At 40.0% G+C, this 27,579-nt stretch overlaps 1 protein-coding gene across 2 annotated transcripts in view; it reads right to left on the bottom strand.

The window, feature by feature from the left end:
- Positions 1–27,579, bottom strand: part of CTNNBL1 (catenin beta like 1) — a 169,881-nt gene that overhangs the window by 119,952 nt on the left and 22,350 nt on the right. The window contains exons 2-4 of one of the 2 annotated variants that reach the window (XM_082856362.1): positions 20,307–20,495; positions 15,867–15,973; positions 7,101–7,240 (exon numbers count right to left, since the gene is read on the bottom strand). In XM_082856362.1, the coding sequence (XP_082712488.1) occupies positions 7,101–7,240; positions 15,867–15,973; positions 20,307–20,495 (436 nt within the window). Of the gene's footprint in view, positions 1–7,100; positions 7,241–15,866; positions 15,974–16,579; positions 16,926–20,306; positions 20,496–27,579 lie in introns of those variants that run through there. The other variant, XM_082856363.1, reaches the window with a different exon arrangement.

Below are 27,579 nucleotides of genomic sequence, written 5' to 3'. Positions count from 1 at the left end.
ACAGATGAACTCTAAGTCTTAATGAGAAAATTCAGCATGGTCTGCCACCCATCCGGCGTTTCTTCACAAGCAGACTCTGGGGATGGGTGATAGGTTTTTCCACTGTAGTTACAATTTCATTTCACAAGGTAAAAGGCTCTCCCATCCAAGTGCAATAGGAAAACAGAGAGCCTGTCTTTGTGAATTACTAAAACACAGTTTTTGATAGCCTATTTTGTCATGTCAGGTAGAAAGGCCACCCCACTCACTCCCTCTGCACCTGTCCACTGCTAGGGCAATAAGCCAGTACAATAAGAGGCGAAGTAGAAAAGACCAGCTGGGTACAAAATGGCCCACAACACAATGGATTTTAGAAAAAGAGGCATGTTTGCTTTTATTTTGGCTTTAGATATTTGATTTTTTGGCCTCATCTCATGTAGAGTCTTGGGACAGAAACGGGGCATCAATTTCATTAATCTCCAGTGAGATGTGACCACAAGGAACAAAATTATTAAAAGAAAAAAAAGATAAAGAGGAACAAAATATACTAAGCAGATGGCTTTTTTTAAAAGTCCTTTCAAAAATGCTTCTTTAAGAAAAATGACCAGTCTGGATTCACAGTATGTAACTGATTTAATGGAACAAATCTGGGGTTTTTTAGAAGTCTTTTTTTCTTTTATTCCTAGATTAGAAGAGTGATTAGATATAGCTCAATTAATGCTGATGAATTTCTAAACAGACAAAACTGTCTTTTTCTCCTTTAAAAATAATAGCACAGAACTACCTAGAATGAATCTAGATTCTTAATTTTACCCCAATCCTTAATCAAAATAATATGAGGGAAAAAAATGTCCTCATTCAACATTTATTAAGTACCTACTAAATGTCAGTGGGCACTGTTAGGCCACAGGGGAAATGTCCAAAGCAGGCTACAACCACCCTAGCCTTCCAAGGACATGGAATTCACCTAAAACTCATAAGCAAGATCAAAAGTTACATTAAGAGGTCCTTTTCCTAGATTGCCATTTTGGCACTCTTCTAATCTGACTTACTTCAGAGCATGCTTAAATGGCTCCAAAAAAATGGGTGGTTTATCAGTACAGATTATCAGGGAAGTTAGACTACCAATCAGGAAAAGAAGTAAATTCTTTTCAGTGTAATTTTTTTTTAAAATAAATTTATTTATTTATTTTTGGCTTCACTGGGTCTTTGCTGCTGCATGCAGGCTTTCTCTAGCTGCGGCGGGCAGGGGCTACTCTTCATTGCCGTGCGCAGGCTTCTCATTGCGGTGGCTTCTCCTGTTGAGGAGCACATGCTCTAGGCGCGTGGGCTTCAGCAGTTGGGGCTCCCGGGCTCTAGAGCACAGGCTCAGTATTTGTGGTGCCCGGGTTTAGATGCTCCATGGCACATGGGATCCTCCTGGACCAGGGCTTGAACCCGTGTCCCCTGCATTGGCAGGCGGATTCTTAACCACTGCACCACCAGGGAAGTCCCTTCAGTGTAATTTTGATTCTAGAAATATCAAGACAAGAATAGCTCCTAGCAGAACAACAGCTTGACATATAAAGTCTTGTTAGACAGTGCTTGCAGGAAAGCACTGGAGCAATAGCCAACTCCCTCCCAGTCCAATTAGAAGAAAGCCCTTAGGAGGTGCAAACCCTTCCCAGCCCTACTCATGCTCATTAGCACTGGGGCTCGAACACAAGGCACCCCTGACTACTGTACACACCCTCTGGGATAATATGGTGTGTCGCATAGACCCAAACTGCTCAAGTGCAATTGATCCCTGCTGGTCTGAAAAAAACCTGTCTGCCCTTTATTTTCCAATTCCCACAATAATTCTTCACAAAATCCAATGGGACAACTTTACAAGTTCTCCTGGCTTTCTAGAGTTTGAGAAAACTAAGCAGTAATTTAGAAAAGAACAGTGCTAACGACCACTCCCTATTTCAGACAAAACAGAGCTGTCCCATCAGGACCAATGATCTACTCTAATTAACAAAACAAAGCTCTCCCTTCCTGCATATTAGCATGCAACCAACTGTACTGATGCCCTAAGTTAACAGTACAATGAGACCTCATTTTTCTGAATCACAAATGGGTGGAGAGAAAGCAGATTTGAAAAAATCTGGTTTATATTATTCAATAGTTTTTATTAAAGAATAGGGCACTTAGCTGAGAAGCAGTGGTCATGATTTTAAAAATAAATAAAGCCATGGACCTGATATTCCTATAAGTTTGTAGTGACTATGTGAGCACATCAGCTTCCAGCACGTGAGGAATGGCAATTTCCATTGCCACGGTAGGAATCATGAAAATAAACTTGAAATGCACACTAATCTCCACATCTATCAAAAGCTTACCCATCTCCAATGCCCAGTTCCCTAATCACTGCCAAACCAGAGATGACCTACGTTTTCTCAGAACACCAATGGTACTTCCTGAGCATAACACTCCAAGGGCACTCACCACACCTAGTAATGTGAGTGTTTTTGTATCAACTAGAGTTTTTTTTTTAATTAATTAATTAATTTATTTTTGGCTGCATTGGGTCTTCGTTGCTGCGCCCAGGCTTTTCTCTAGCTGCGGCGAGAGGGGTCTACTCTTCGTTGTGGTGCGCGGGCTTATCATTGCGGTGGCTTCTCCTTGCGGAGCACGGGCTCTAGGCGCGTGGGCTTCAGTAGTTGTGGCACACAGCCTCAGCAGTTGTGGCTTGCGGGCTCTAGAGCGCACGCTCAGTAGTTGTGGTGCACGGGCTTAGTTGCTCCGCAGCATGTAGGATCTTCCCGGACCAGGTCTCGAACCCGTGTCCCCTGCATTGGCAGGCGGATTCTTAACCACTGCGCCACCAGGGAAGTCCTCAACTAGAGTTATTATTTGTTTCCCTGATAGCACCCAACAGAGCTTATCATACAAAGGAGAAACCCGGTAAATGCCATGTTCTGCCATAAGGACTTTAGAAAGGATTCCACTGACTCTTCCCTCAAATTGAGAACACAGCAAATGACATATAAAAATAAGATATTTATGGATTTGCTGCCCTAATTTTTTTTTTTCTTTTGCTGATAGCAGAAGAGGTGATTAGCCACCAACTGGGGTTCTATCTTCCTCTTGTTTTATTCCTCCTTGGTCCTTTAGGCAAATTGAGTAAATTTGGTTTAAACTGGGCCACAGAACTGACTGTTTAGCAATACCTTAAGAAAATATCTTTAGGGACTTCCCTGGTGGCGCACTGGTTAAGAATCCGCCTGCCAATGTAGGGGACATGGATTCGAGCTCTGGTCCAGGAAGATCCCAGATGCCGTGGAGCAACTAAGCCCGTGCGCCACAACTACTGAGCCCTCATGCCACAACTACTAAAGCCTGCAAGCCTAGAACCCCTGCTCCGCAACAAGAGAAGCCACTGCAATGAGAAGCCCGTGCACTGCAACAAAGAGTAGGCCCCGCTCGCCACAGCTAGAGAAAGCCCATGAGCAGCAATGAAGACTGAACGCAGCCTAAATAAATAAATAGGGCTTCCCTGGTGGCGCAGTGGTTAAGAATCCACCTGCCAATGCAGGGGACACGGGTTCGAGCCCTGGTCCGGGAAGATACCATGTGCCACGGAGCAACTAAGCCTGTGCACCACAACTACTGAGCCTGCGCTCTACAGCCCGCAAGCCACAGCTACTGAGCCCACGTGCCACAACTATTGAAGTCCGTGTGCCTAGAGCCCGTGCTCTGCAACAAGAGAAGCCACCGCAATGAGGAGCCCGCGCACCGCAATGAGGAGCCCGCGCACCGCAACGAAGGGTAGTCCCCCCTCACTGCAACTAGAGAAAGCCTGCGTGCAGCAATGAAGACACAACACAGCCAAAATTAAAAATAAATTAATTTATAATAAATAAGTAAATAAAATAAAAAACCTTTAAATGTACCTTTGATTTTATTTTTCTGTAGAAACACTCCAAAAGGGTCACCAAAAAAAGGGCTCTGAACATGTTTAAATGATTTATTTTAAAGGAAAAATTGTTTTAAAAAGCAATATTTCTAAAAGGCAGCAGCTGTTGAATCCCACCTTGTGTTCCCTCCTAATGCATCCAGAGTGACTCTTCAATCCATGTGAGGGGTGTGCCCCTCCCTCTCTGCCCCTCACCCCCAGAGGTGCTCTTCACGGACCAGAATTCCTCTCCACAGCCAACTGATGGCTGCGCTCCAGCCTCTCAAGGGGGGAGATGAGGCACAGAAGCGCTGACAAGCCCTCACCAGCAGCAGTGATGCAGAGCGCCAGAATAAACTCTGAAGCTGCTTCTCACGGTTGAAAGGATGAGGCACAAGCTGTTTTCTCACATCCTCTGCCTCTTAAGGTTACAGCAAACCAGCCTCTGATCCAATTAAAGTCCCTATAGTTTATGTTTTCTCAGAGAAGGACAAAGCAAAGATGACCTGTGCTTGCTGGGACCATAACCAGCCATGTATGGTCTTGGTTGATAAATGAAGAGTTAAAATGATTAAAAATTTAAGTCCTGACTGCCACGAAATTGTTTATTCATGGTAAGGTGTTTCGGGCAGTTACAGCTGTACAACAGTAAATTGTTAACAACCGTTTCCCGAAGAAAAATTTCCATTATAGATCACAGATACGACAAGAAGCAGAGTGCAATGCTACTGGGAGATCAACGTTCCAACTGATAGAGGATATGTTAGATGCAAGTCAAGAGGGCCTACCCTTTCTTGAAACCACTTTCAAGAAAAACGGTACTTTGAGGAGGATGACATTTACCCTAATTGCTGCATCTAATTAAAATGAGGTAATTTTTAAAATTTCAAATGCACTTTAAACTTGATGTAGGGCATAATTTAAAAATTAGATTTAAAAAAATATCATTAGGGCAGCAGGGTGAAGGCTAGCAGACAAGAAGGGGAAAAAACAGTTTAGCTCTCAGAAAACAGGAGGGAAATGGCAGTCTGTCAAAGTTATTATAGGGGGGACTTGTTTTTTTTCCCTTCTTAAAGACCAGAACGTAACAACTTGGAACATCTGTGCCATTGTCTTTCCCAAACATCCCGATGTCAAGCACACTTCTTGTGTCAGTCTTCTCCCCAGCAGGAACCAGGTTGGTGAATCAGCAAAGTGTCAGCATCTTCAGAAAGCTGCCACTATTATTTTGAGTTAGCAAGAATAAAAGAAGAATAGAGTTGTGTTTCCAGAAACAAAATAGGTGATTGCTGTATTAATACACAAGGTAACAGGTGACTATACAACTCTGTCAGGGATGTAGTAAATCCTACAGGGAAAAGACTCAAGGTGCATTAGAAATGACACTGGACTGGAAATCAGGGGCCTGGAGTGCCAGCCTCAACCTCAACAGCTAATGGTCCAACATCTAGACCTTAGACTTGTTACTAACTAAACAAATAAGGCCCTGGACTAAGTCAACTCTAAGGTCTGTTTGGATTCTGAAAAGCTACCATTCTTAGGTGAATTGAAATGTGAAGTCACAATTAGAACTCTTGGTTACTAACTCTGTGAGGACCGGTTAGTACCTTGAATAGGGCTACTTGTATGCTAGATACTCAGTATGTTTACTGACAGATACTGCTTAAGCATCAGTGCAGCCTATGGTTCCTGGGGATCTAGCACAGTGCCTGATAAGCACTCAAAGCCATGTCTACCAAATGAATTCATGAGACCCATACCAAGCTCACCCAGAGACAAGCTAATTGACTAGGGTCCTCGTACAGCCCAGAACCTCCCGGTGATGAGTATGGGGAATATACTCATCAATGTAGGGACTGACAGAAATTCTCAATACTGTCTAACATTCCATGAATTATCAGAAATGGCTTAAAAGATCACCCTTCAAGAAGCCTGCATTAAGATTATTCACTGATTTATTTCTATGAGAATTATCAGGCAGGAAAGAACCTAGTCAGACATGCTCTCAGGAGAGAGATTACCAGAAAGATGAAAATAACATGAAGCAGCAGCAGATTTCCCATGAATATCACTCAAGCAGACTAACTACATTTGTCTCTTACCTTCGGAAATCTGTATTCAAACAGAACAACTATTGGAAGAGAATTTGCTTTAATGACGGTAACCCCAGCCACAGGTACATCAAAAACCTTTTCCACTAAAGCTGTTTCACATCTGATAGCAAAGACAAAGTATAAAAAGCTTTAAGTCATGATTCAGCTTCAGTTAAAAGTAACATTTACTAAATACCTACTATGTATCAGAAACTGCTTAGCACTTATATGAACTCCTTTGATCCTCTCAATAACACTGAAAGGCAAAAGTTTATATATATATATATATATATATATATGAATGTTTATATTTTTTTCCAGTAAATGCCATCTACGAATATACACAGTATCATTCCCACAGAAGAGTCTATAGCATTTAAGTCTTGAAAACAAGGTGATAACTGAATTCACAATTTTTAGATCCTTCGGTAATTTAATGTTCTATGCCCTTAAGGCTGTTAGACCTTAAGGTATCCAGGTCTGGTTACGTCCCAGTGACATAACTCATCTACTTTTGCAGATGAGAATACTAAGGGCTGGAGGGGCACCAAATTTCATACAGGGAATCAAACTTAGACTGTCTGTTTAGGTCTAATGCTGTCAACAAATACTAAATGTTATTGTGCACCCAGCCTCTTTTAAGGAATTGGGAATACAGCAGTAGACAAAGTAGATAAAAATCCCTGTCTTCCTGGACATTCGAATGTGAGACTAGAGGAGGGTTCAACTCCACTGGGCCATCTGTTAGCACAATGATGTCTAGATCAACAGATGTAAATCCTGTCTGGTTTTGCCTATATAATGGGCCCCCAAATCAAGATCCTGAAAAATTAGTGCTGTTAATGTATGAACAGGATACATCACGATGAATTCTAACACTAATAAGAGCAAGTAGGACAATTAAGGGTTGCCCAAGATTTATTAATAGATAAAAACCAGACTTTCGAATGAGTAAAGAGCAGCGTGTGATTCAAGATGGGAGAAAATTAAAATGGAAATAGAAAACCAAACGTGACAGCAGACGTCAGCAGAGACAGACAGGAGAAGAGAGTAAACAGCATTCCCCCACCACGTCTGCCTTCCTACTGAGGACAGATCTGAAAGGATATCTGTATTATCATGTCCAAGCAACCCGAGGAGAGACTGAACAGCATTCAGCTCTACCAGAAGGTGGTACAGGTCTGGCATGGTGGCCACCACGTGCATCTCCTGAATGATGTCATTTAGGTCCAGCTCAGATTCCATAAACCTAGGAAGGGAAAACAAGACAGCATTATTGAAAGGGAAGGGGTACAATCAGTACTGAGGAGCAAACAGCAACATAATCCAGACAGAGAGACAATCTGTCAAAGTGTCTATAACAGACCAACCAAGAAGTATGCTCGTCCAAAAATCATACTGTCACACAATTTCCTTGGGAAATCGATTTCCTCATTACAAAAATCAATCTCGGATTCAGATATAACTACAGGGTTCCCCTTACTCTTGCAGTCACAAGTTGCCTTTTAGAGGCTTCGAAAGCATTTTGCAGCATCAGATGCTCTAACTGCCCACCAGTCCTGTGGATTAGCTACCATTACCCCTTGGAATGGCAATTCACTCTGTTGTCCTGAACATAGTTATCCTACTGATCCAAAAAGGGCTTCTCTTACCTACCACTTCAGATCAAGAGCCAATTATTCCCCTTACCTAAAGGAAAGTACAGGGATTCTGCTGCCATCCAGAAATACCTTCCCCTCCCCCACACCCCTTCCAATGAGCTGATTAAGAGAAAGATCCCAAAGTAAAGTCTGGCATCCTGTAATCACCACCATACCTTAAGTAGCATGATAGTTCACTCACATTTCCACACCTGAACCTTTCCGCAAACCTATGCCCAGGCACAAAGAACAGAACTGCTTTGCATTCACCTCTGCATGCCTTCCCCCAGTGTTTGACATAGAAGAAATGCCCGCTAAGCCTTTGATGAACAAGACAGGAAGGTTTGTTCTGAAAAGGAAATGAGCTAATCCATGTAAAGCAACTGAAAAAATAACTGGCTGAGAGGAATCAGTGGTTAAACACACTCTGGAGCCAGACTGCCTGGCTCTGAACCTCACTTCGCCACTTACTTAGCCTCTCTTTGCCTCAGTTTCTTCATCTGTATAATAAATGGGATAATAAAGTTACCTATCTCATAGGCTACTGTAAAAAGTAAATGAACAAATACACATAAAGCACTTTAAAAATGTCTGACATGCAAAAAGCACTGTACATTTGCTCTCATTTCTATTACTACTACTAACACATATAATATGTCTATCTTCCCTTCCAGAATGTAAGCTTCTTAAAGACAGGAATTATATCTTTTGTCTCTATGTATCCACAGATGCCTGCTTAACTGAATTGAGGCCACAAAGAAAAGGAACATAAGCAGGGACTCCTGAACCTCCAGATGCTGAGGAGCTGGGCAAATACCACCTCCCCAGAACTCTGGAGATTCTGTAAGAACAAAATCTGGAGACTGTAATTTTTTAAAACATGTCCATAATTTAGACAATATCTTACCACTGTTTTTCTCCATTACTATTTTTAATCATAACATTTATGTAGTTTTTTCTGATTATAAAACACCACTTTTTGTAGAAAACTGGGAAAAGGAAAGAAGAGCCCTCAAAAAGTAAACCGAAATCATCTATAATCTTATTAACCAGAAATAACCATTGATAATACTCTGGTATGTTTAAGTCATTTTTCTCAACTCATAGCCTTCCCCCGCCTAAAAGTAGCCTACACAGTATACAGTTCTATATATAATTTTTGCTGTTGTTGTTAACATAGTCTGAACAATTCCTCTTATCATTAAACATTCTTCTACAGCAGGAAAAGCCAGTATCCAATAGGGCTGTCAGTCCTTCTTCTCCCTTGGCAAAATCCCTCACTGAGCACAGCATCTCCCCCGCTGAGCCCAGACATGGCTTCAGAATCCTTCTCAACATAGTGTTCCAAGAAAAGACTACCAATCAATCATGGAGAGGGAACAGATTAGGCCTATCTGAAAGTCCTATTCTAAATAATACATTTTAAAAAGCTACATGGTGTTTCCTTGTATAGATGTTCCATAATTTATTTTACCAATCCCCCTTTGTCAGACATTCAGATGGTTTCCAATTTTTTCCTTTATAACAAATGACACTAAGATGCATGTATTCATAACTATCGTGTGAGGATAATTCCCAGGAAGGAAAGTACCAAGTCAAAGAGTATGCATAATTTAACAGGTTTTGATATATTCTGCCAGAAAGGCACCAATAGTGTATGAACTCCCTGTTTCCCCTCACCCTCTTCAAAAAAATATTATCTATTTAAAATCTCCTAATTGAGATGGGAAATGTAACTTTTTAAAATTTTGCTTTTCTGATACCACCATGGTAAAAATTTTGTTAATGTTTACTAGCTATTTGTATTTCTTCTTTGCCCATTTTTATATCAGGGTGTTCATTTTATTATTGATTTATAAGCACTCTATATATTAATGAAATTAATTTCTGTGATATATTGTAAAAAAAAAAAAAACCCAGAGAAAAATATTTGTCCTTTAACTTGTACATTGTGCTTTTTGACATAAAGGCTTTTAATTACCTTTGCCTTATGAACTCTATTTTACCTGTATGCTGAGCAAGGTTTTTTCTATGCTAAGATCAGATATATGGTGTACTTTTATGTTTATACATTTTTAAATGTTTAGGAGTAATAAAACTAAAATTTATTTCAGTGTATAATATAGGGCAAAGATCTAACTTTATACTCTGCAAATGTCTGGCCAATTGCTCCAATACTATAATCTATCTCTTTTCCACAAATTTGAAGAAATGCCACCTCTATCATACACTAAATTTTAATGTGTACTCTAATCTGTTTATGGGCTTTTCACTCCATTTCATTGATTTGTCTGCAAATTCCTGAGCCAGGACCATACTTACATAGTGTTACAATATATTTTATATCTGTTACTGCAAAACACTCCTATGTTAGCTTTCTTTTTGAATGCTTCCTTGTCTATTCTCACCTGCTTATTATTCCAAGTAAACTTCAAAATTATTTTTGTCAGACCCCCCCCATACCACTTTTTTTTTAATTCTCCTTCCACAGTGCTTACAAATAGATTACCTTTTAAATCACTAGTTCCCCATCACCTAAAGTGTGTAAACCAAATCAGAATCATGACATGGAAGGGCTGGTGCAGACTTCAGATATTCCACGGGGCAGTAGATCTGTTTAATCTTTGAATCTAATGGGCTCAGCAAACCTCTAAGGCTTATTTGTCTTACATGGGTAGTATAAAACAAAACAAAACAAAAAATCTGATTTCTTGAGAGTAACTTGACAAAAGATTTTTGCAGCTCACTGGGAAGAATGAGCAAGGGAGACTGGGCACTAACTAGTAATAAACAAAATCATCTTGCATACAAGGAAGAGATTTGGGGACTTGAGTGATAATTAGTGAATGAATGTCAGCCTGGAGAGAAGCTTCTGGTGGTATCCTGCAGGGCTCCCTCCTTAGGTCTGTTTAGATCAACTATATTATTTTATTGTTATGTTTTGATCAACAACTTGGGTGAAGATATATAAAAGGCAAATTTAACAAATGTCATATAACACAAAGCTTATAGTGAACACAGCAGCTGACAGAATCAATTCAAAAAGTTTCTGACAGGCAATGATGATGGGCCAAATCTAACAGGAGAAAAATTACCTAGGGTCTACGTGGAGAACGCATTGAACCAAAAAGTCAAGTACAAATACATGGGGCAGGAAAGACACAGTGTAGTAAGAGGACATGTGTAGAAAGGACCTGATGGTTTTACTCAACTGTAACCACAATACAAATCAGACCACCAAACAGTTCTGCCAGGACAGAGACTATTTTTCAGTCATCTCTGGACACCTAGCACTGGGCACACTCCCTGGTCCACTGCAGAAGTTCAGCAGATGCCTTCCAAATGAAGGAGCAGAGGGAAGTAGCTGCCACAAATGCTGTTATGGTTTTAGGCTGCTTAAAAGAAGACAAGATAGTTATGCTGATTAGATGACCATAAAAGTCTGTGACATCTGTTATGGGAACCATACTTTAGGAGGGATATGGAAACTAATTTGGGGAAGCAACTGAGGTTATAAGGAGTCTAGATATCCTCTCACAGGAGGATTTGTTGAAATTCTTTTTCATTCAGAGTTGAAATCTTAAGAGTCAGAGCTGCCAAATGATGAAACAGGTTTCTCTGGGAAGTTAGATCTTTGTCACTGGGGGTAATTAATAAAAGGTGATATAAAAAAATCAATGATGCGAAGGGAGAAACGGACTGTACCTTTCAGTCCCTTCCAACTTTGAAATCCTTCTTCCAAATATGCAATCTTAATCAAATATCTTTAAGTTTAGAAAGTCAGAAAATTATCACAACAAAACGAGCAGAAAGTCAACTGTGAGCAGGGAAACAGCATAAAAATACCACTGGGGTCCCATGTGACATGAGTAACGAGATATAGTGGGAAATGCCTGGACGTAGGAATGAAATTGACCTGGGTTACACCCCAGCAACATTATTTACTGGCTGTGTAACCATTAGCAGTGTGTCAATAAGTATGTATGGGCACATACTAGGTGCCAGTCACTGTGCTAGGTACTGAGGATATAACAGATAGCAAAATAATCCCAGTTGCCGTCCTCACCGAACTCCTAGCCTAGCACAAATATAAATAATCTATTACATACAATTCATTGTAAGGATATCCAGCATTGCCCAAGAAAATTGCCATTGGAACACAGAGCACTGGGCTCCAGCCTTGTCAAGGGAGACAGAATATTAACTAACCTATCTCTAAAACTCAACTTCCTTGATCTTCCTATCTGAATTACAGTGAGGATTAAAAGAGATAATAAAATGCCTAACAAGTGTTAGCATGTAGTAGTCAATGAATCTAGATACCCTCAAGTTTGCTACACTATAACAAAGAAAATTCTCTTTTTGCTGACAAAAGTACAAGCCTACTCATTTAAAATCACACACTACAGTATTTGCAGACGGCTGCCTAGGGATTAGGTATACCTTCAGCAACAGATGACTCACAGCTGGGGGGAGAGGATCAAGCTAGAGGTCAACGGGAAAGCAATAGAGCAACATATTAAAACAGTAACCCAGGCTGAGATGGGGTCACTGATTCCATCTGGTAGGATGGAGAATATTCTGCTAGCTTGCCCATGTACATTTGCTTCAGACCAGCAGGATGTTCTCCCTCAACCACAAAAGTGAATTTTAGCAAGTGATCAGCAATGTTCAAAAACACTATAAGAACAACAGAAACCAACGAGTCCTCCTGCAATCACAAAACCAGCTGTAAGTGCACAGACAACATGATGCTTCCTTCACCTGGCTAAATCAGCAGTTCTCAAAGTGTGGTCCTGGGACTGCAGGTGGTGGCTGGAGATCCTTTCAGGGGTTTATAAGATCAAAACTATTTTTACAACAACTCCAAAACATTATTTGCCTTTTTCACTCTCATTCTCTCAGGAGTGTATGGTGGAGTTTCTCAGACAACTATACAACAATGTGATGATACCATTGCCCTAATGGCTAATGAAATGTGTACTTGAATATTCTAGAATTTTCTTAGATAAGTATTTTGGGGTACTCAATAATTTAAGGGCGCAAAGGGATCCCGAGACTAAAAAATTTGAGGACCACTAAACTACATAATTCTGCCCCTGCAAAAATGAAGAGAAAAACTACTAAAGGACTTACTAGGGAAACAGCACACTCTACCAGATGTGATGTTTGGGAGAAAGATCACACAGTGCAAAGTAGAGGCTGCATAAGAGAAGTGTCAATTGAATCTGAAATGCAGCCAAATGAAGAGAGGCATTTTTTGGTATGCAATCAAAATGACAATTGCATATATGGGAAAATAAATTTGAATGTTTCTGATCTCAACCGTAAAGTTTCATTCAAATATGCTCTAGCAATTTTCATTTTAATTGCACCTTGCTGGTCTAGAGAATTATAAAAGACACTGCACCAGTAAGAATTCAAGAACTCAAGGTTAAAACACAATGTAGTTTCCTAACTGCTTTTGGACGTAAAAAAAAAAAATGTTCTTTATGTATAATTTCAATTTTCAAATGTTTAGATTTTAAAACTAAAATAGTATATAAATTTTGTGTGAATGGAAAACACTGTTGATATTTTTAAATAAAACAACATTTTCTTAAACCAGTTCATGAATTGTAACAATATAGCATCTGTCATACCTAAGATGTAGATGGTGAACATAAGCTGCAGAAACTCGCTGCTCTAAAATGACAAGTATACCTACCAAGCGGGCAAAGGTAATACTGCCATTCCAAGAAGTAAATTGGATTTCTTAAATTTCCAGTGTCATCAACTTGTGGCATAGCTGCCTCATAATGTATCCTTGGGTTCCAAGCAATAGGGATGTAGTAAATATGACATCAACTATATAAGATTTCTCTTGTTTACTGAGTGCCTACAGTATGGCAGGTACCGTGCTAGGTACTACAGAGACAAACAATACACACCAACTAAAAGGAACACAGAGTCTAATGCAGGAAGACCGCTGAGTAAAGAAATAACAATAAAACAAATGGCAAAGATGTTGAGAGATCAAACTCATTGTGGGCAAGAACGTAGGGAAAGAGACCTGCTGGTGACAGAACTAAAGGATATGGTGGGGAATTTGGCAGTAGCTATCAAAGTTTAAAACGCACATGCCCTTCAATCTGGGAATTCAACATTTAGATGTGTATCCTATAGAAATACATGTACACTAAGACACATGTACACAGAGGTTCACTACAGCATTGTTCATAAAAGCCAATATTTAAAATAACCAAATGTCCATCTATAGAAACATAATAAATAAATCATGGTATCTCCAAACCATGAAATGCTATGCACCAGGCACAAAATATAAGATAAATATGCATGCACCAACATTGAAAGATCTTCCGTTATGTGACCAAAAAAATCAAGGTGCAGAATATGTACAGTATGATTTAGGTAGGAGAAAAATATTTGCATATTTATATATATGTAAATAAGTGTACAGAAAACAATCAAAAAGGATACTCACAGAAGTGTTCACAGGCGCTATCTCTAAGTAGAGGAATGGAAAGGGGATCAGTGCAGTGAAGGACAGCTTTCATTTTTCATTCTACTATGCACTATTGGTATTTTTTACGATGACAATCTATTCATGTATTACTTATATAATCAAACACACACACACACACACACACACACACACACACACACACACACACACAGCAGTATGACAAGTGCAATTACTGCTGCATGACAGAGGTCAGCACAAAAACTGATAGGACTCTGGTGTGGGGAAAGCTGAGCTCTGATCTAGCTACTCCTACTGTCAAAGGGGGCCGTGGCCCAAGTCCAGTAACCGGGTTCTCCCCTCTCCACCTCCTCATCCACAGTACAGAGAGAACGTAGTGGACCACATTAGCCTTACCAAGTTGCCATGACAACAGGATGCCCTCTGATAACTCTGTGCCTTTGTTCCTGCTAGTCACATTGCCTGGCATGCCTTTCCATGTTTTCTGCCTAACTAAAATCAAAATCATTCTTCAAGGCCCAGCTCAAATACCACCTCTTCTGTGAAGCCTTCAATAGCCCCCGATGTGGTATTCACTGCTTCTCCTCTTTGCTCCCACAGTACTTTGCTTGTATTTCTTTTAAAGTATACTTCCTTCTACCATGCATTTATAGTCAGTCTCCCTAGTAACCTTTAAACTTGAGTGCAAAGACTATACTATTCAACTCCTAATTGCCTAGGGGCCTTAGGCATATTAAGATTCATTAAAAGTGTATGTCCTAGGAGGGAGGGAGGAAGGGAGGAAAAGAGAGATTTAGGACATTAAAATCTGTATAAATATGAAAATCCATTTACTTAGGATTCAAAACTGATGCAAAGTTATCAGACTCCTCATTATAGCACTTCACAGTGCACTGAGGAGCTGGTGTAGTAACAACCATATTAACTATCATTTCATGAGCACTTACTATGTGCCAGATACTGAGCTAAACACTTGCCATTATTCTCATTTATTCTTCACAACCACCCTGTGAGGAAGGTACTATTTCTTTATACAGATGAGACACCTGAGGCTAAGAAAGGAGAAATGACTTACTCAAGGTCATGTGGGAGTCACACCCATATTTGTCTAACCCCAAAGCCTTTGACATTTCTCAACAGTAAAGCTATCACTAATGGTAGCCATGGTCAGTCTTCCTGGGGCCTTGAGAAGAGTAATGCAAAGAAGAGTTAACATAACAGGCCTGATCCTTAGAAGGGCCTGGTCCTAGGCTGGCAGCTGGGAACCTGGCTTTTGAAACAATTCCTAAGTGATAAGGTTGCTTTGCCCATCTGGGGCACTGAACATCTGCTTTCCTTCTGTGAGTCTGGAATTTTGGTAGCTGTTGCTGGCAGAGAATGCTATGATCTGTCTTCAATAAATACCCTGGTCTCAGAGTCTCAAATGGGCTTTCCTAACAGACACACTGCACATGTGATGATGTATTTCACTGCTGGAAAAAGGAGCAGGTCTGTTGACCCCTCCCAGTGGAAGGGAGAAAACACAGGAAGCCTGTACATGAATTTCTCCGAACTGCCTGATGTGTCTTTTCCCCTTGCTGATCATGTTGTGTATCCTTGAGTACCACTGACTCCGAGTCCTGTGAGTACTTTTAGTGATTTCCCAAACATGTGGGTCATCCTGGGAACACAAAATACACAAAGAGCAAAACAAAATAGCAAACAAAACATCTCGGAGGAGAAAGGGCAAAAACAGCAAAACAGAGACTTACTTCTCTGGATTGTCTGGAAACTTGATCCGCAACTCTTGGTTTTTGTATGATCTTTTTTCAAATGTAAGGATCATCTTCTTCACTGAGCTTTCATCCAATGGTTCTTCCTGGGGTAAAGAGACAAATGCAACAATTTTAGTCCAAAGGGATTTCTTATTCACTAATCACTACTTCTTTCCCGTGGCTCTTACATGCCATTCTGCCCCTCACCTTTCTGGATTAACTGTACAGTAAATACTTTATCTCCCCCATTAGAATGAGGGTTAAGGGTGTACATCACATGCTACTTTGTATCATCACTCTGTGTGTCTCACATCTAGCACAGGAAGTTCAACTTAAGGTATTAAAGACTCACTCATTCAACAAATATTTCTTGAGCATACTGTATGGCATGGAGTAAGCAACGATACTAAATGAATATTGTTTAATATTTATTTCGTCCTTCTCTTCTGTTGTACAGGTAAGATAACATTTAGAAGTTTAAAGAACTTGTTCAAGGTCAAACCCTGAGTCAGTGGCAGTGCCCCTCAATCTTTTCCCTACACCGGGGGTCAGCAAACTATGGTCCATACGTCAAATTCAACTTATAGCCTATTTTTGTACACCCATAAGAATGGTTGTTAATTAGCAATAGTCACTGCTTTGTGTTTCTTATATTATACATTACTGTATCTAGTCCTTACTAGCTACTGAGAAGGGTATCAGACAGGTACCTGGAATCCCGATACAGCAACAAGAATTTAGTAACCTCGCTCAGAGGAAGCATAAAAAAACTAGCAGACCATACAGAATATTCTTACTTCATACACTGGAATAATACCTACAAAGGTAAATAAAGTGAATTTTTGAAAACAGAATCATTCGCCCCCCCAAAAAAAAAATCTACACTAAAGTTTCAGAAATGTTTTTTCCTCAGTTTAGTTCCCAGTTTAAAGTAATGTGCTGCAGTGCACTCTGCCTCTCTAACACTCTCCCAACTCCTAGCTTCGTAACTTTGTAGTCATTGACCAAAACTCACACCTAAAAGCAATAAAGAAACTGCTATTAAGAGAACCAGAAGGGCTTCCCTGGTGGCGCAGTGGTTGAGTCTGCCTGCTGATGCAGGGGACGCGGGTTTGTGCGTCTGGGAAGATCCCACATGCCGCGGAGCGGCTGGGCCCGTGAGCCATGGCCTCTAAGCCTGTGCGTCCGGAGCCTGTGCTCCGCAACGGGAGAGGCCAAAACAGTGAGAGGCCCGCGTACCGTCAAAAAAAAAAAAAAAAAATGGAGAACCAGAAATAGATCCTTTTGGAAATCACTGAATCATCTCATAATTTTTTAAGTACCTAAAAATGTTAGCTATGAAAGCACTGAATCATCTCAGAATTTTTTAAGTACCTAAAAATGTTAGCTATTAAATTTAGATTTTGGCATATTGAGGTTCTTTTTTTAATTTACTTATTTTTGGCTGTGTTGGGTCTTCATTGCTGCGTGCGGGTTTTCTCTAGTTGTGGTGAGCTGGGGTTACTCTTTGTTGCGGAGCACAGGCTCTAGGTGCACAGGCCCCAGTAGTTGTGGCTCGCGGGTTCTAAAGCGCAGGCTCAGCAGTTGTGGAGCACGGGCCCAGTTGCTCCGTGGCATGTGGGATCTTTTCAGACCAGGGCTCGAACCCATGTCCCCTGCATTGGCAGGCGGATTCTTAACCACTGCGCCACCAGGGAAGCCCCGATATATTGAGTTTTAAGTGGGAGATACCTATACATTCATTTTGGGCATGACACCTTTCTTAGATTTTATCAATGACTCCCGGACCCTGAGGTACTCTGTTGGAACCCCACCCGCTCCCCAGTGTCTACAGCTTTAAGGAGAGGTACCCTGACTTGGTAAAAAAACTGAAGTCAGTGCCCTGACTCAGTCAGGACTCAGAGCTTAGCTTCACTACTTACTACCCACGTGGCAATGTTACTTTGCTGAATATAATCTTCAAACCCTCACCAAGTCTAATTGATTCTACCTCATAAGTGAATTCATCCACTTGGCATTTAGAATAAAGTCCCAAATCCTTCACATGACCTGTATAAGGAAGGCCTGGTAGGATTTGGCCCAGTAATCTCTCCAACCCCAAACCTCTGTTAGTGGCCCATGTCTGCTTATTCACTGTTGACTCTCCAGTGCCCATGATAGGGCCTGGCACACAGGAGACATCCAATGAAGATCTGTTGAAGGAAGGAAGGAAGGAAGGCAGGGAGAAAGGGGAAAACTACTTTAGGTCATCATAGAGATGACCTAAAGACATGAGGTACATAAAATTGTTTTATAAACTATATGACACTCTATTAATATAAGCTGTTATTGTAACTATTAGCATGATTGTTAATGTACCCAACTTATCACTGGGATTTAACTAAAATAATTTAAATTGCTAGGAAAGGGTTAAATCACTTTCAAGCAATCTCAGTACCTACAGCTTTTCTTTCCCTTAGCTAACATCCTGCCAACCCTGTAGGAAAAAACTTTATTAGTGTTAATAATACAGCTCTCATAGGATTCCCAAAGTCTTAGCCTCTCCAGGGTTTGGCCTTCCCTCCTTTAATTTCTCTCCAACACTGGGGGAAAACCGAATTATCAGTCTTAGTCATCAGCCACAGCAGTATCTCTAATAGCTCAACGTCAAAAACCAGAGGGAGATTTCAGAAAGATGAATGCTGGTGATGTAGCACAAAAAGGACAATAATATTTTACAAGTTCACCTGACTTTACAGGGGCAAACATCACTTGTTTTTCATCAAATGGGACTTTGGTGGCAGTGAGAAAATAACTCCTGGACTTGTGGCCTTCCATGCGTCATTTTTACAAAGCGACCTCTTTTTCCCTATCCCTTAACAGAAGGGCTGGTCCCACATCCCATTTCTGTCTTCCAGGCTAGAAACCTTATACCCATGACAGCTACTATCCTAATCCTCCAGTACCAGCCTTGCCCGACACGGGAATTATACCTGCCAATTAACTGCTGCTGCAGGGCTAACAGATTGATCAGAAGCTAGTAAGGAGGGAGGGAGAGAGGGAGGATGTGCTACACACAGTTTGTCTAAGGCTGGCAGGACTGCTGCCCTCAGAGAGGAAATCCAAGACTGTTTCTCACCACAGATTTCCAAAGTGTCACCATCTCTTAGGGGCACACCACCGAATTACCACTGGTAGAAATCCTAATGAGGAGAGAGTTACTGTCATAACACAATAAAGACCTTTTTGGAATATGAATCAATTTTTTTTTCTTCTCAGATTCACACTCCAGCTTCATTTTTTAAATCCAAACTTAGCATCAAGTCTTTGAGGGAACCGAAAAACAGCTGGCTCTTAAGAATCTAATTCATACTGAACAAAATGTCAGAGTGAAATTACATACAAGTTAACACTTAAGGATTTAAAGAGACACAAAGGTAAGGTCACATTATTTTTAATCACTGATATTTTACCTCTATTCTTTTCAGCTTCATTCATTTATTCATTCAATAAATACTTGTTAAGGGCCTACACCAAGTTCTAGGCATTGCTCTGAATGCTAGAGATACAGCTGTGAACAAAACAGAGCCAGTCCCTGTTTTCAACAGAGGTTGGGGAGAGGACAACAAATGAGTAAAATAACAAACAGGAATTTCAGATCATGATAAGTGCTGTGAAGACAGTATACAGAATAAAGTGATAAGAGAATAAGAGAACGACTTGCAGGGCTACCTCAGAGACAGGAACGACTTCCCTGAGGAAGAAACACCTGCACTGAGACCTGAATGAGAAGAAACCAGTCGTGTAAAAAGTATCAGGGGAAGAAGAGCATGCCAGCAGAGGACACAGAAGTAAAAAGGTTCAGAGACAGGAGTCAGTGCAAAGGCCCTAAGGCACCTTGAGGAACAGCAAATAGAAAGGGCCTTGGGTATCTCTTTCCCTAAACCATATTTTTTCAGTCACATCTAAATACCTAATCCCCTAACTGCGCCTTTAATTTCTTCAACTTCGTTGCTTTGCGAAGGCCATCTCAACTGCCTGAAAAGCCCTTCCTCCACTTGTTTGACAAAATTCTACTCCTCTTTCAAAGACTATTGACTGTACTTAAAAATGAGTGCCCTCTATGTGTCCTCAGTACTGGCTAGGAAGCCTCTCTGACCCTCCTCAGTCCATACTAATTGCCCCACAGTTCAGTGCTTGGGCCTCGATTATAATATATAATCCAGAATAATTTAAAAACTCTATCTGTAATGTTCTTTACAGTTTGTAAGATGCTTTCCCAACTCCATTATTCCACTTAACCTTCATGTCAACACTGTGAAATAAGTATTCTTAACCCCATTTTACAGATTAAGCTGGGAAGTTCAGGGAAATTAAGCATTTAGCACTGAATTACACTCTACAGATGCTGTGTCAGGGCCGAGCATCTGAGCTCCAAGCCCAGCTCTGCCACCTTACCTCTTCCTCCTCCTCCTCACCCTCTCTGTCAATGATTTGAAGCAGCCGTTTTTTGTCATCATCTGCTTCTTCTACCACAGTCATTTCCTCCTCCCGAAAGCGGCCACGCTCTCGAGTACCAGCTTGTCTCCGACGCATTTTCAGCTCTTCCTCTTCATCATCCCGGGGACGTTTTGTGCCCCTGTTGGGCTAAGAAAGAGAAAAAAGAAACACAGGATTTTAGAGCTGGAAAATATGTATAAGGGCATACATACCAAGCATCCTAAAAGTTTTCGGAATTCCCTGACTGAAAAACACCAGAGCATACAATTTCTCCCACAGAATGAAGTAAAGCTCTAAGTGGTTATTTTTCAGACCTGCAACGATTCTATAAATACATGATTACAGTCATCTACAAGGTAGCTGGTTTTTGTTACAAGTATTTTTCAATATGTAAAGTTTAGCACTTCACAGAAGTTCCTGTATATACAGAAATCACGGGGAACAAGGCTACTTTGAGAAGGGAACGCTGGGTTAAGCTCAATTTACTAGTTAGGATTCAGTCCCCAACACCAATCCCTTAGTACCTGGTTTTAATTCAGATTTTAAAAAGATTATAGTCACTCACAAGTAATTCAAACAGACAATATTACATACACAACTTCCAAGGGTCTACAACATTCTAAATTCCTACTTTCCAGCAGAGTAGAGTAAGGCCCAGAGGTCAAGTATTACCCAAGGTCACAAAGCCAGGAGCAGCACTGAAAATAGAACGGCACTTCCGGACTCCTAGTCCAGGGCTTTTCCCACCGCACTGTTAGGGTCTCATTCTCCCTCTGACAATGCAATCCATGGAGGAGTTTTTACAATTGCTTGCCATTCAGCTGGAATAAAACAGGGCACTACTGAAATGGGCCTCAGAACTGAGGAAAAAGAGCACCGCACTAGATATCAAACAGCCCAATATCTCCATTCAGCTTGAGTTACTACTGTGCAACTTTGGGCACATCATTTAACCTCTCTAAGCCTTACTTTCCTCATCTGCAAGTGGAGATTATTACCCTTTTCTCCCTGTGAACTTCAGAAAAGATGTTTTTGTGTGTATTTTAAAAATTTTTTTCAGCTTTATTGGGATATAACTGACATATAATTTGTGCAAGTTTAAGGTGTACAACATGATGATTTGATTCATATATATTTTGTGAAATGATACCACAATAAGGTTAGTTAATACCTCTATCACCTCACATAATTACCTTTCCCCACCACCACTGATGGTGAGAACATTTAAGATCTCAGCAACTTTCAAGTATACGATACAGTATTATTAACTACAGTCACTCTGCTATACATTAGGTCCCCAGAACTTATTTACCTTATAACTGGAAGTTTGTCCCAAACAGTGGCAAACTGTAGTGAAAGAACACTAAACAATACTAAACAAATATATAAAATTATTACTATGAGTTAATTAATCCAAATGATTCTGTCTTCCCCAACACAAAACATTTGTGTTAAGCTCTTCAACGAGCTTTTCTTTATCTGTTACAATAACTGCACACACCAACAGCGTGCTAGGTACAATGTGGTATGTTACTACCAAAGTGAAGAAAATGCTACATTCACTGCCAGCCTGCTAAGTTGCTTTTGGAGATAACAGACAAATTTCTATTATACATGATACACATCTCACCCTGTGACTTATAACCCACACTGTTACTGAACTCTGCTACCCCAGTGGTACAAAGGCATTCCCCTCTATATTCATGTACCCTGCTGATTCCACATACCAGGTGCTTCAGTAAGTCTAAGCATATGACATTGCTTAGAAAACTCACATTAGACAATTCGGTTTGTGGGGTACCACCTGCTATTTTTCACTCTGTTCCTGAGTCTCCCTGGGATGGATTATAATTTCATACGATCACACTCTATTTCCATAAATATAAAAATTACAAAAATCTGTTTTCATCATTACTAGTCTACACGTTTAAAAAAAAGAAGAAGAAAAAGAAAAAGGAAATCAACATGCCAGTAACCAAAGAGTACAAAAAAAGGAGGTGGTGGTTTTCATGTGAGGAGAAGGAGGTAGCTTGCTCCTAAAGGAGGGCAGGCTTCAAACTAGGTAGCGCCACAGCAGGTAAGGAACTTCAGCCCTCTGGGAGCACTAATTCTTTCAGGCTCCTAAAACAAGCCCTGCTGCGGTTCTGATTAGTGTGAGCCTATTGCAGCAGCCAAATCAAAGCATGAGCTCCACAGTCCTCCACGGAGAGGAAATTTCTGGACTGTTTATCTCAGCGCAGAGAGAAAAGGCAGTGGACCACAATTAAAAGGAGAAAGCTAAATACTGCCACAGTTAAGAAATGCAAAAAAAAGAACAATGGCAATGTCTCTTTTGAACACATCTTCCAATCCACTTCTGTAAAACAAACATTTCAGAGGTCCGGGAGGAGTTTCATTTTTACCACTAATAATTTCCACTGAAATAGCACTTTCCTTCTGCAGAACTTAAAGCACTCCTTTTAATCTTCACCCCATCTCTGGGGATGAGAAGTAGTTAACAGTTCTATTTTATAAGCAGGGAGACACGATGCCTGAGATCCTTTAATAAACTCTTGCAAAGACAACCTGGTGCCTTCTAAAAGTTGAAACTGATCTCTGGGAAGTTTGCCAATTTCCATGATTCCAGGACCCTAGCTGAGACAGATCTGAGGGACTTTCAGGCAAGAACATATAAACATAAGTCATACAAGACGTTAGGCAAGTTAAAATAATATTTGTTAAACCATTCATTCAACAAATAATTTATTAAAGAATTCCAAGGCTTGAAGGATCCTCAAGTAATCAGCCTGGCCTAGTACCAGTCCCAGGCTTCCATTAGGGTAATGTCTAAATAGGGACACAGGGATAGACAGGGCTAGAACGGATTCTTGAGACAAGAATAGCTTTTCTAATCTTTATGAATAGTCTAAGCACATTCCTAAGAGGGCAACCTTTAGGTTTAGCCACTGTATCTCCAATTTCCTTCCCCCTCATACAGGGTATTCGGCTTTAGCTCCCCTCATGGAGGACAACTCTGTAGCAGAGCACAGCAGAACCCATCCCACTGGGATGCTTTGACATGGTTCCTTGACAAACATAACAGCTCCCACCTCCCTCTCCAACAGATGGATAAGCCTCCCAAAGGCCCGATATATTTTATTTCAGCATTTTTCTCTCCCAAGGCAAAATTTTAAAAACTTCTGTTCTTTGCTTCTCTACTCAACTCTCAATTCTTTTTCAGATACTAACCCTCCAAATAGAGAAGTTCCTACTCATTTCTGAAATTTGACGATTCTGAGTAATAAAGGTTAAAATTCATTTCTTTAACAAATATATAATAAGTGCCAACTATATATAAGGCACTGTGCTGGGGACACATGGCATAAAGACAAACATTGTTTTGCTATCAAGGGGCTTAACAATCTAGGACATAGCAGTCCAATCAAAATATAATACAAGCCATAGATATAATTTAAAATTGTTTTAGCAGCCAAACAAAAAAAGAAACAGATGAAATTAATTTCAATAATATATTTTATTTAATCCAATATATCTAAAAATTACCTTTTCAACATGTAATCAATATAAAAAATTACTAATGAAGTATTTTACTTTTTTTTTTTAATACTAAGTCTTTGGAATTTGGTAGATGTATTTTACACTCGTGGTGTATCTCAACACAGAACCAGCCCTATTTCATGTGCCCAACAGCCATGTGCAGTGAGTGGCTACCATACTAGACATCCCAGGTTTAGGGAATTTTCATCTGAGGGGTTCCTGTTCCCTGATAATGTCAAAATGAAATTGGATTTCTGGCAACACTGAATGAAATAGGGACTCATATTCAGCTGAAGTCCTATTTGTAAAAGACCCCCATTAAAATCTGTGAAGCTAACAACACCCTGCCCCAGAAATAAACTTCTAGATTATATTTACCAGTATTCACCACTGAGAGAGTGATCAGTTATACAAAACAAAGCAAGAATATGTAAGTGGGGAAGAACCTAGGAACTGCTGAACTGATTTCACTACAGAAGAGACAAAGGACTCTGGATCCAGAAAGGCAGCACTCACAGCCTGTCAGAGAGGTCATCAGCTCAGGCCCAAGCTCTCCTTGCGTTTTACACAACCAATCCCAAGAGGATTAAGCCAGTCTTACCAGTCACCTTTGGAGATTAATTTGTTTTGGTATCTGAAAGGTGTTTGGAACCCCTCAAGATGAAGGAATGACAAAAGAAACTGTTCTTAATAAAGTCATTTCTCTGCTTCTGCTGCCCACAGCAGAAAAATGATTAACTCTTCACTTCTGATGTACTAGAACATCAGCCTTTTAAGGATTTTTACAATCTTCTACATTCCCTGCCTTATTCCCAATAGGTGGCGAGTGGAATAAATGCTCACTAAGCATTTGCCACCATGCAACCACAGAGCTGGTACCCTTTCTAGGATACACAAAGGATTCCCACTTGCTCAAAGCTTATAGGAAGCTCCAAGAATATACATATGTCTTTACTTTCCAAAAATCTTGATGCCTTGTGTGTGTTTGTGTGTGTATGATGGATGATATATATACCCATCCCCCTAGAAATAGAAATCAAGACATCTCCATGAAAGCTTTGAAAGAATTAAAAAATTAAATAAGCAATCTGCCTAGACTAGTCCCTGCATACCTAGACAATATCCAACCTAAGCTTTAGGTTTCATTTCTCTCCGCCCCCCCCCCTCTTTTTAATTAAAAAGCAGTGAGAAGCTGTAGCTATAATGAGGGGCTGTGGGAAAATGAAGTTATATTGGGCTCAAAGTAATGTACCATAGGAAGAGGCTACATCAGCAGAACGAATCCTAAATTAAAACTCCACTATGAAACCAACCTCATTTCCTCTGAGCATGCAATCTATATTATCGCATTTATGGTCTGTCTCGACCTCAATTAGACTTGGGGGTGGGGGAGAAGAAAGGGGACTTCTATAATAAGCAATAATGGTATCATTATGATAAATTATGAAAACACACAGTGCAATTATTAATGTGAAGAGCACATTTGTACCAGGCTATAACAATGTAGATGTATACTGTGGGGGAACATCTAAATATAGCTCAATATTCCATGTTACCTGGCTAAGAAGTGGAGTAATTTTCATAAAATGTACTTTCATGTTAATGGAAGAAAAATATGTCCACTTTTATTAAGGAAATGGAAAAATTCAAAGGAAATCTTCTATTAACTTTATAATAAACCAGGAATTCTTCACCTAGCATCAAGAAGGTCACATATCTTCAGAAAAGGGGCTTCCAAGTGGGGGCATAAAGTGCTGTTTCCTAAATATCAAACAATGGGAAAGACTCAAATGTGAGCTGAAAGAGATAATCTAGTTTATCCCTCTTTTTACAGAAATAGGGAAACCTGAGCTCGGTGGGTTTAAGCACCTTGTCTGTGGTAGGCAATAATATAAGCCTCCTAGTTCCCAATATAATTTGTCTCCTCCTTCGCTATACTAACTAGTCATTCCTAACCTGTGTGCAATGGTGATATCCTGTTTGGAGAATGAATTTTGGAGTCAGATTTTCCTAAATTCAAATCCTGGTCCCTCTACTTAGCAGCCCTGGGAAGTAACTTACCCATTCCAGGCTTGAGTTTTCTCAATCTATAAACTAGGAACAACCCGCACTTTCACACAGACGTTTTATATATATATATACATATATATATATAAAGGCCAATGTTTCTAAAGTGCTAAACACAGTTTAGCCCACAGAAGACAATACGTGTATCTCTCCTGGACACACCTGACTTAAAATCAAAGAACCTCAAGGTTGGAGAGGGTGTTGACCATTAATAGGTGTTAAAACAAGGATCCCATTTTTAACGTCAAAATATTTGACAGACCCCACCCCAGCTGCACTTTTTTAGTATCCAGTAATTGAGAAAATACACAATGACAACAAACAAATACATTTCTATGTATTTGGTAATACTTTTCACTGAATTTGTGTTTTTAACTCCCACATTTACGACAGAGAAGAGAAGACACGGAGAAACAGAAAAAGAGAGACTGATTAATTTTGAGAGAGATTTTGAGAGATTGAGATTCATTCTACAGAAAATGCTTGAGTATATCTGGATTCAAAACCTCTTGCAATAATTCTGAGTCACTAGAGACAATCCAGACTTTAGGAATCCTTGATTTAACTCAATTATCTTTCTGAGGTTTGAAAACCCTTTAAAATATTTCTGCTAGGCACAGGCTGGGGTTTCCTAACACTTTCGGTGACCAGAAACTTAACCTCCTCCTAAACTGCACTCCCTCCATCTCTGGATCACTCAGAGAGTTCATTCAATTAAGGGGAAACATTTCAACTTAATAATTTTCTTCCCCAGTCCATAATCTTTCTCCTTAAAGCAATATAAAATAGGTTTAATCTCACTCTCACATTTTAAAAAAAAACACTTTATATTATTTTAAGACAGTAATCCTATTTCATTCTTCCTCTCTCATTGCCTTTTCTTTTTCAGAATAAACACTTTCAATATGAGATGGGAAGAATGTATGCAACATAGTTAAGGGAGGTGTACACATAATTAAATTCCTTCCTACCTTTATTTGGGGATTTCAAAGCTTTCTGATACCTCTTCAGGTGATTAGACATATGGAATGTCACAAACCCAAGCTTGTGGACGGATTGCTTTAACCAATACGAAGTGCTCAGAAATCATCTGCTGTTAACCTCACCTGATTGCATTTTGTCAGAATAAAAAGGAGTTTTCAAACATTCATTTTTACCAGATGGTAGTGAGTGGCCTGACCCAGAAGTTACAGATGAGCTGCAGTAATGAGTTTTCCCTTGCCTTTGCTGGCTGCACATTCACTGGTGACATTTTCCAACTAGGGCTTCTGGCTCAATCAATATTTGCAGGCATGAAACCTGCCAAAGTTAACATCAGGGCTCCCTTGCAAATTTGCTTAAGGCATCAGAACTGAAAAAGCTCACAATCTCTAATGCTGCAACTATCATCAGCCAAAGTTCATAATTAGGGATCAGAGTCATCAAAGACAGAAAATTCTACCCACTCAAAGGGTTGTTGTGATGGTTAAAACATCTTACAAAGAGGTTTTGTGTAAGCTATAAAGTGCTATGTCAATGTAAGGGAATATCATTATCATGTTTATAAGAAATATCTAAGTGACTAGAAAAAAAAAATAGCACAATTTGTATGGAAACACAAAAGACCCTGAATAGCCAAAGCAATCTT

The sequence above is a fragment of the Leucopleurus acutus genome (genome assembly GCF_964270905.1).
Source record: "Leucopleurus acutus genome assembly, chromosome: 16".
NCBI classification, from domain to species: Eukaryota; Metazoa; Chordata; class Mammalia; order Artiodactyla; family Delphinidae; genus Leucopleurus; species Leucopleurus acutus.
This window is presented reverse-complemented; position numbering and strand designations above follow the sequence as displayed.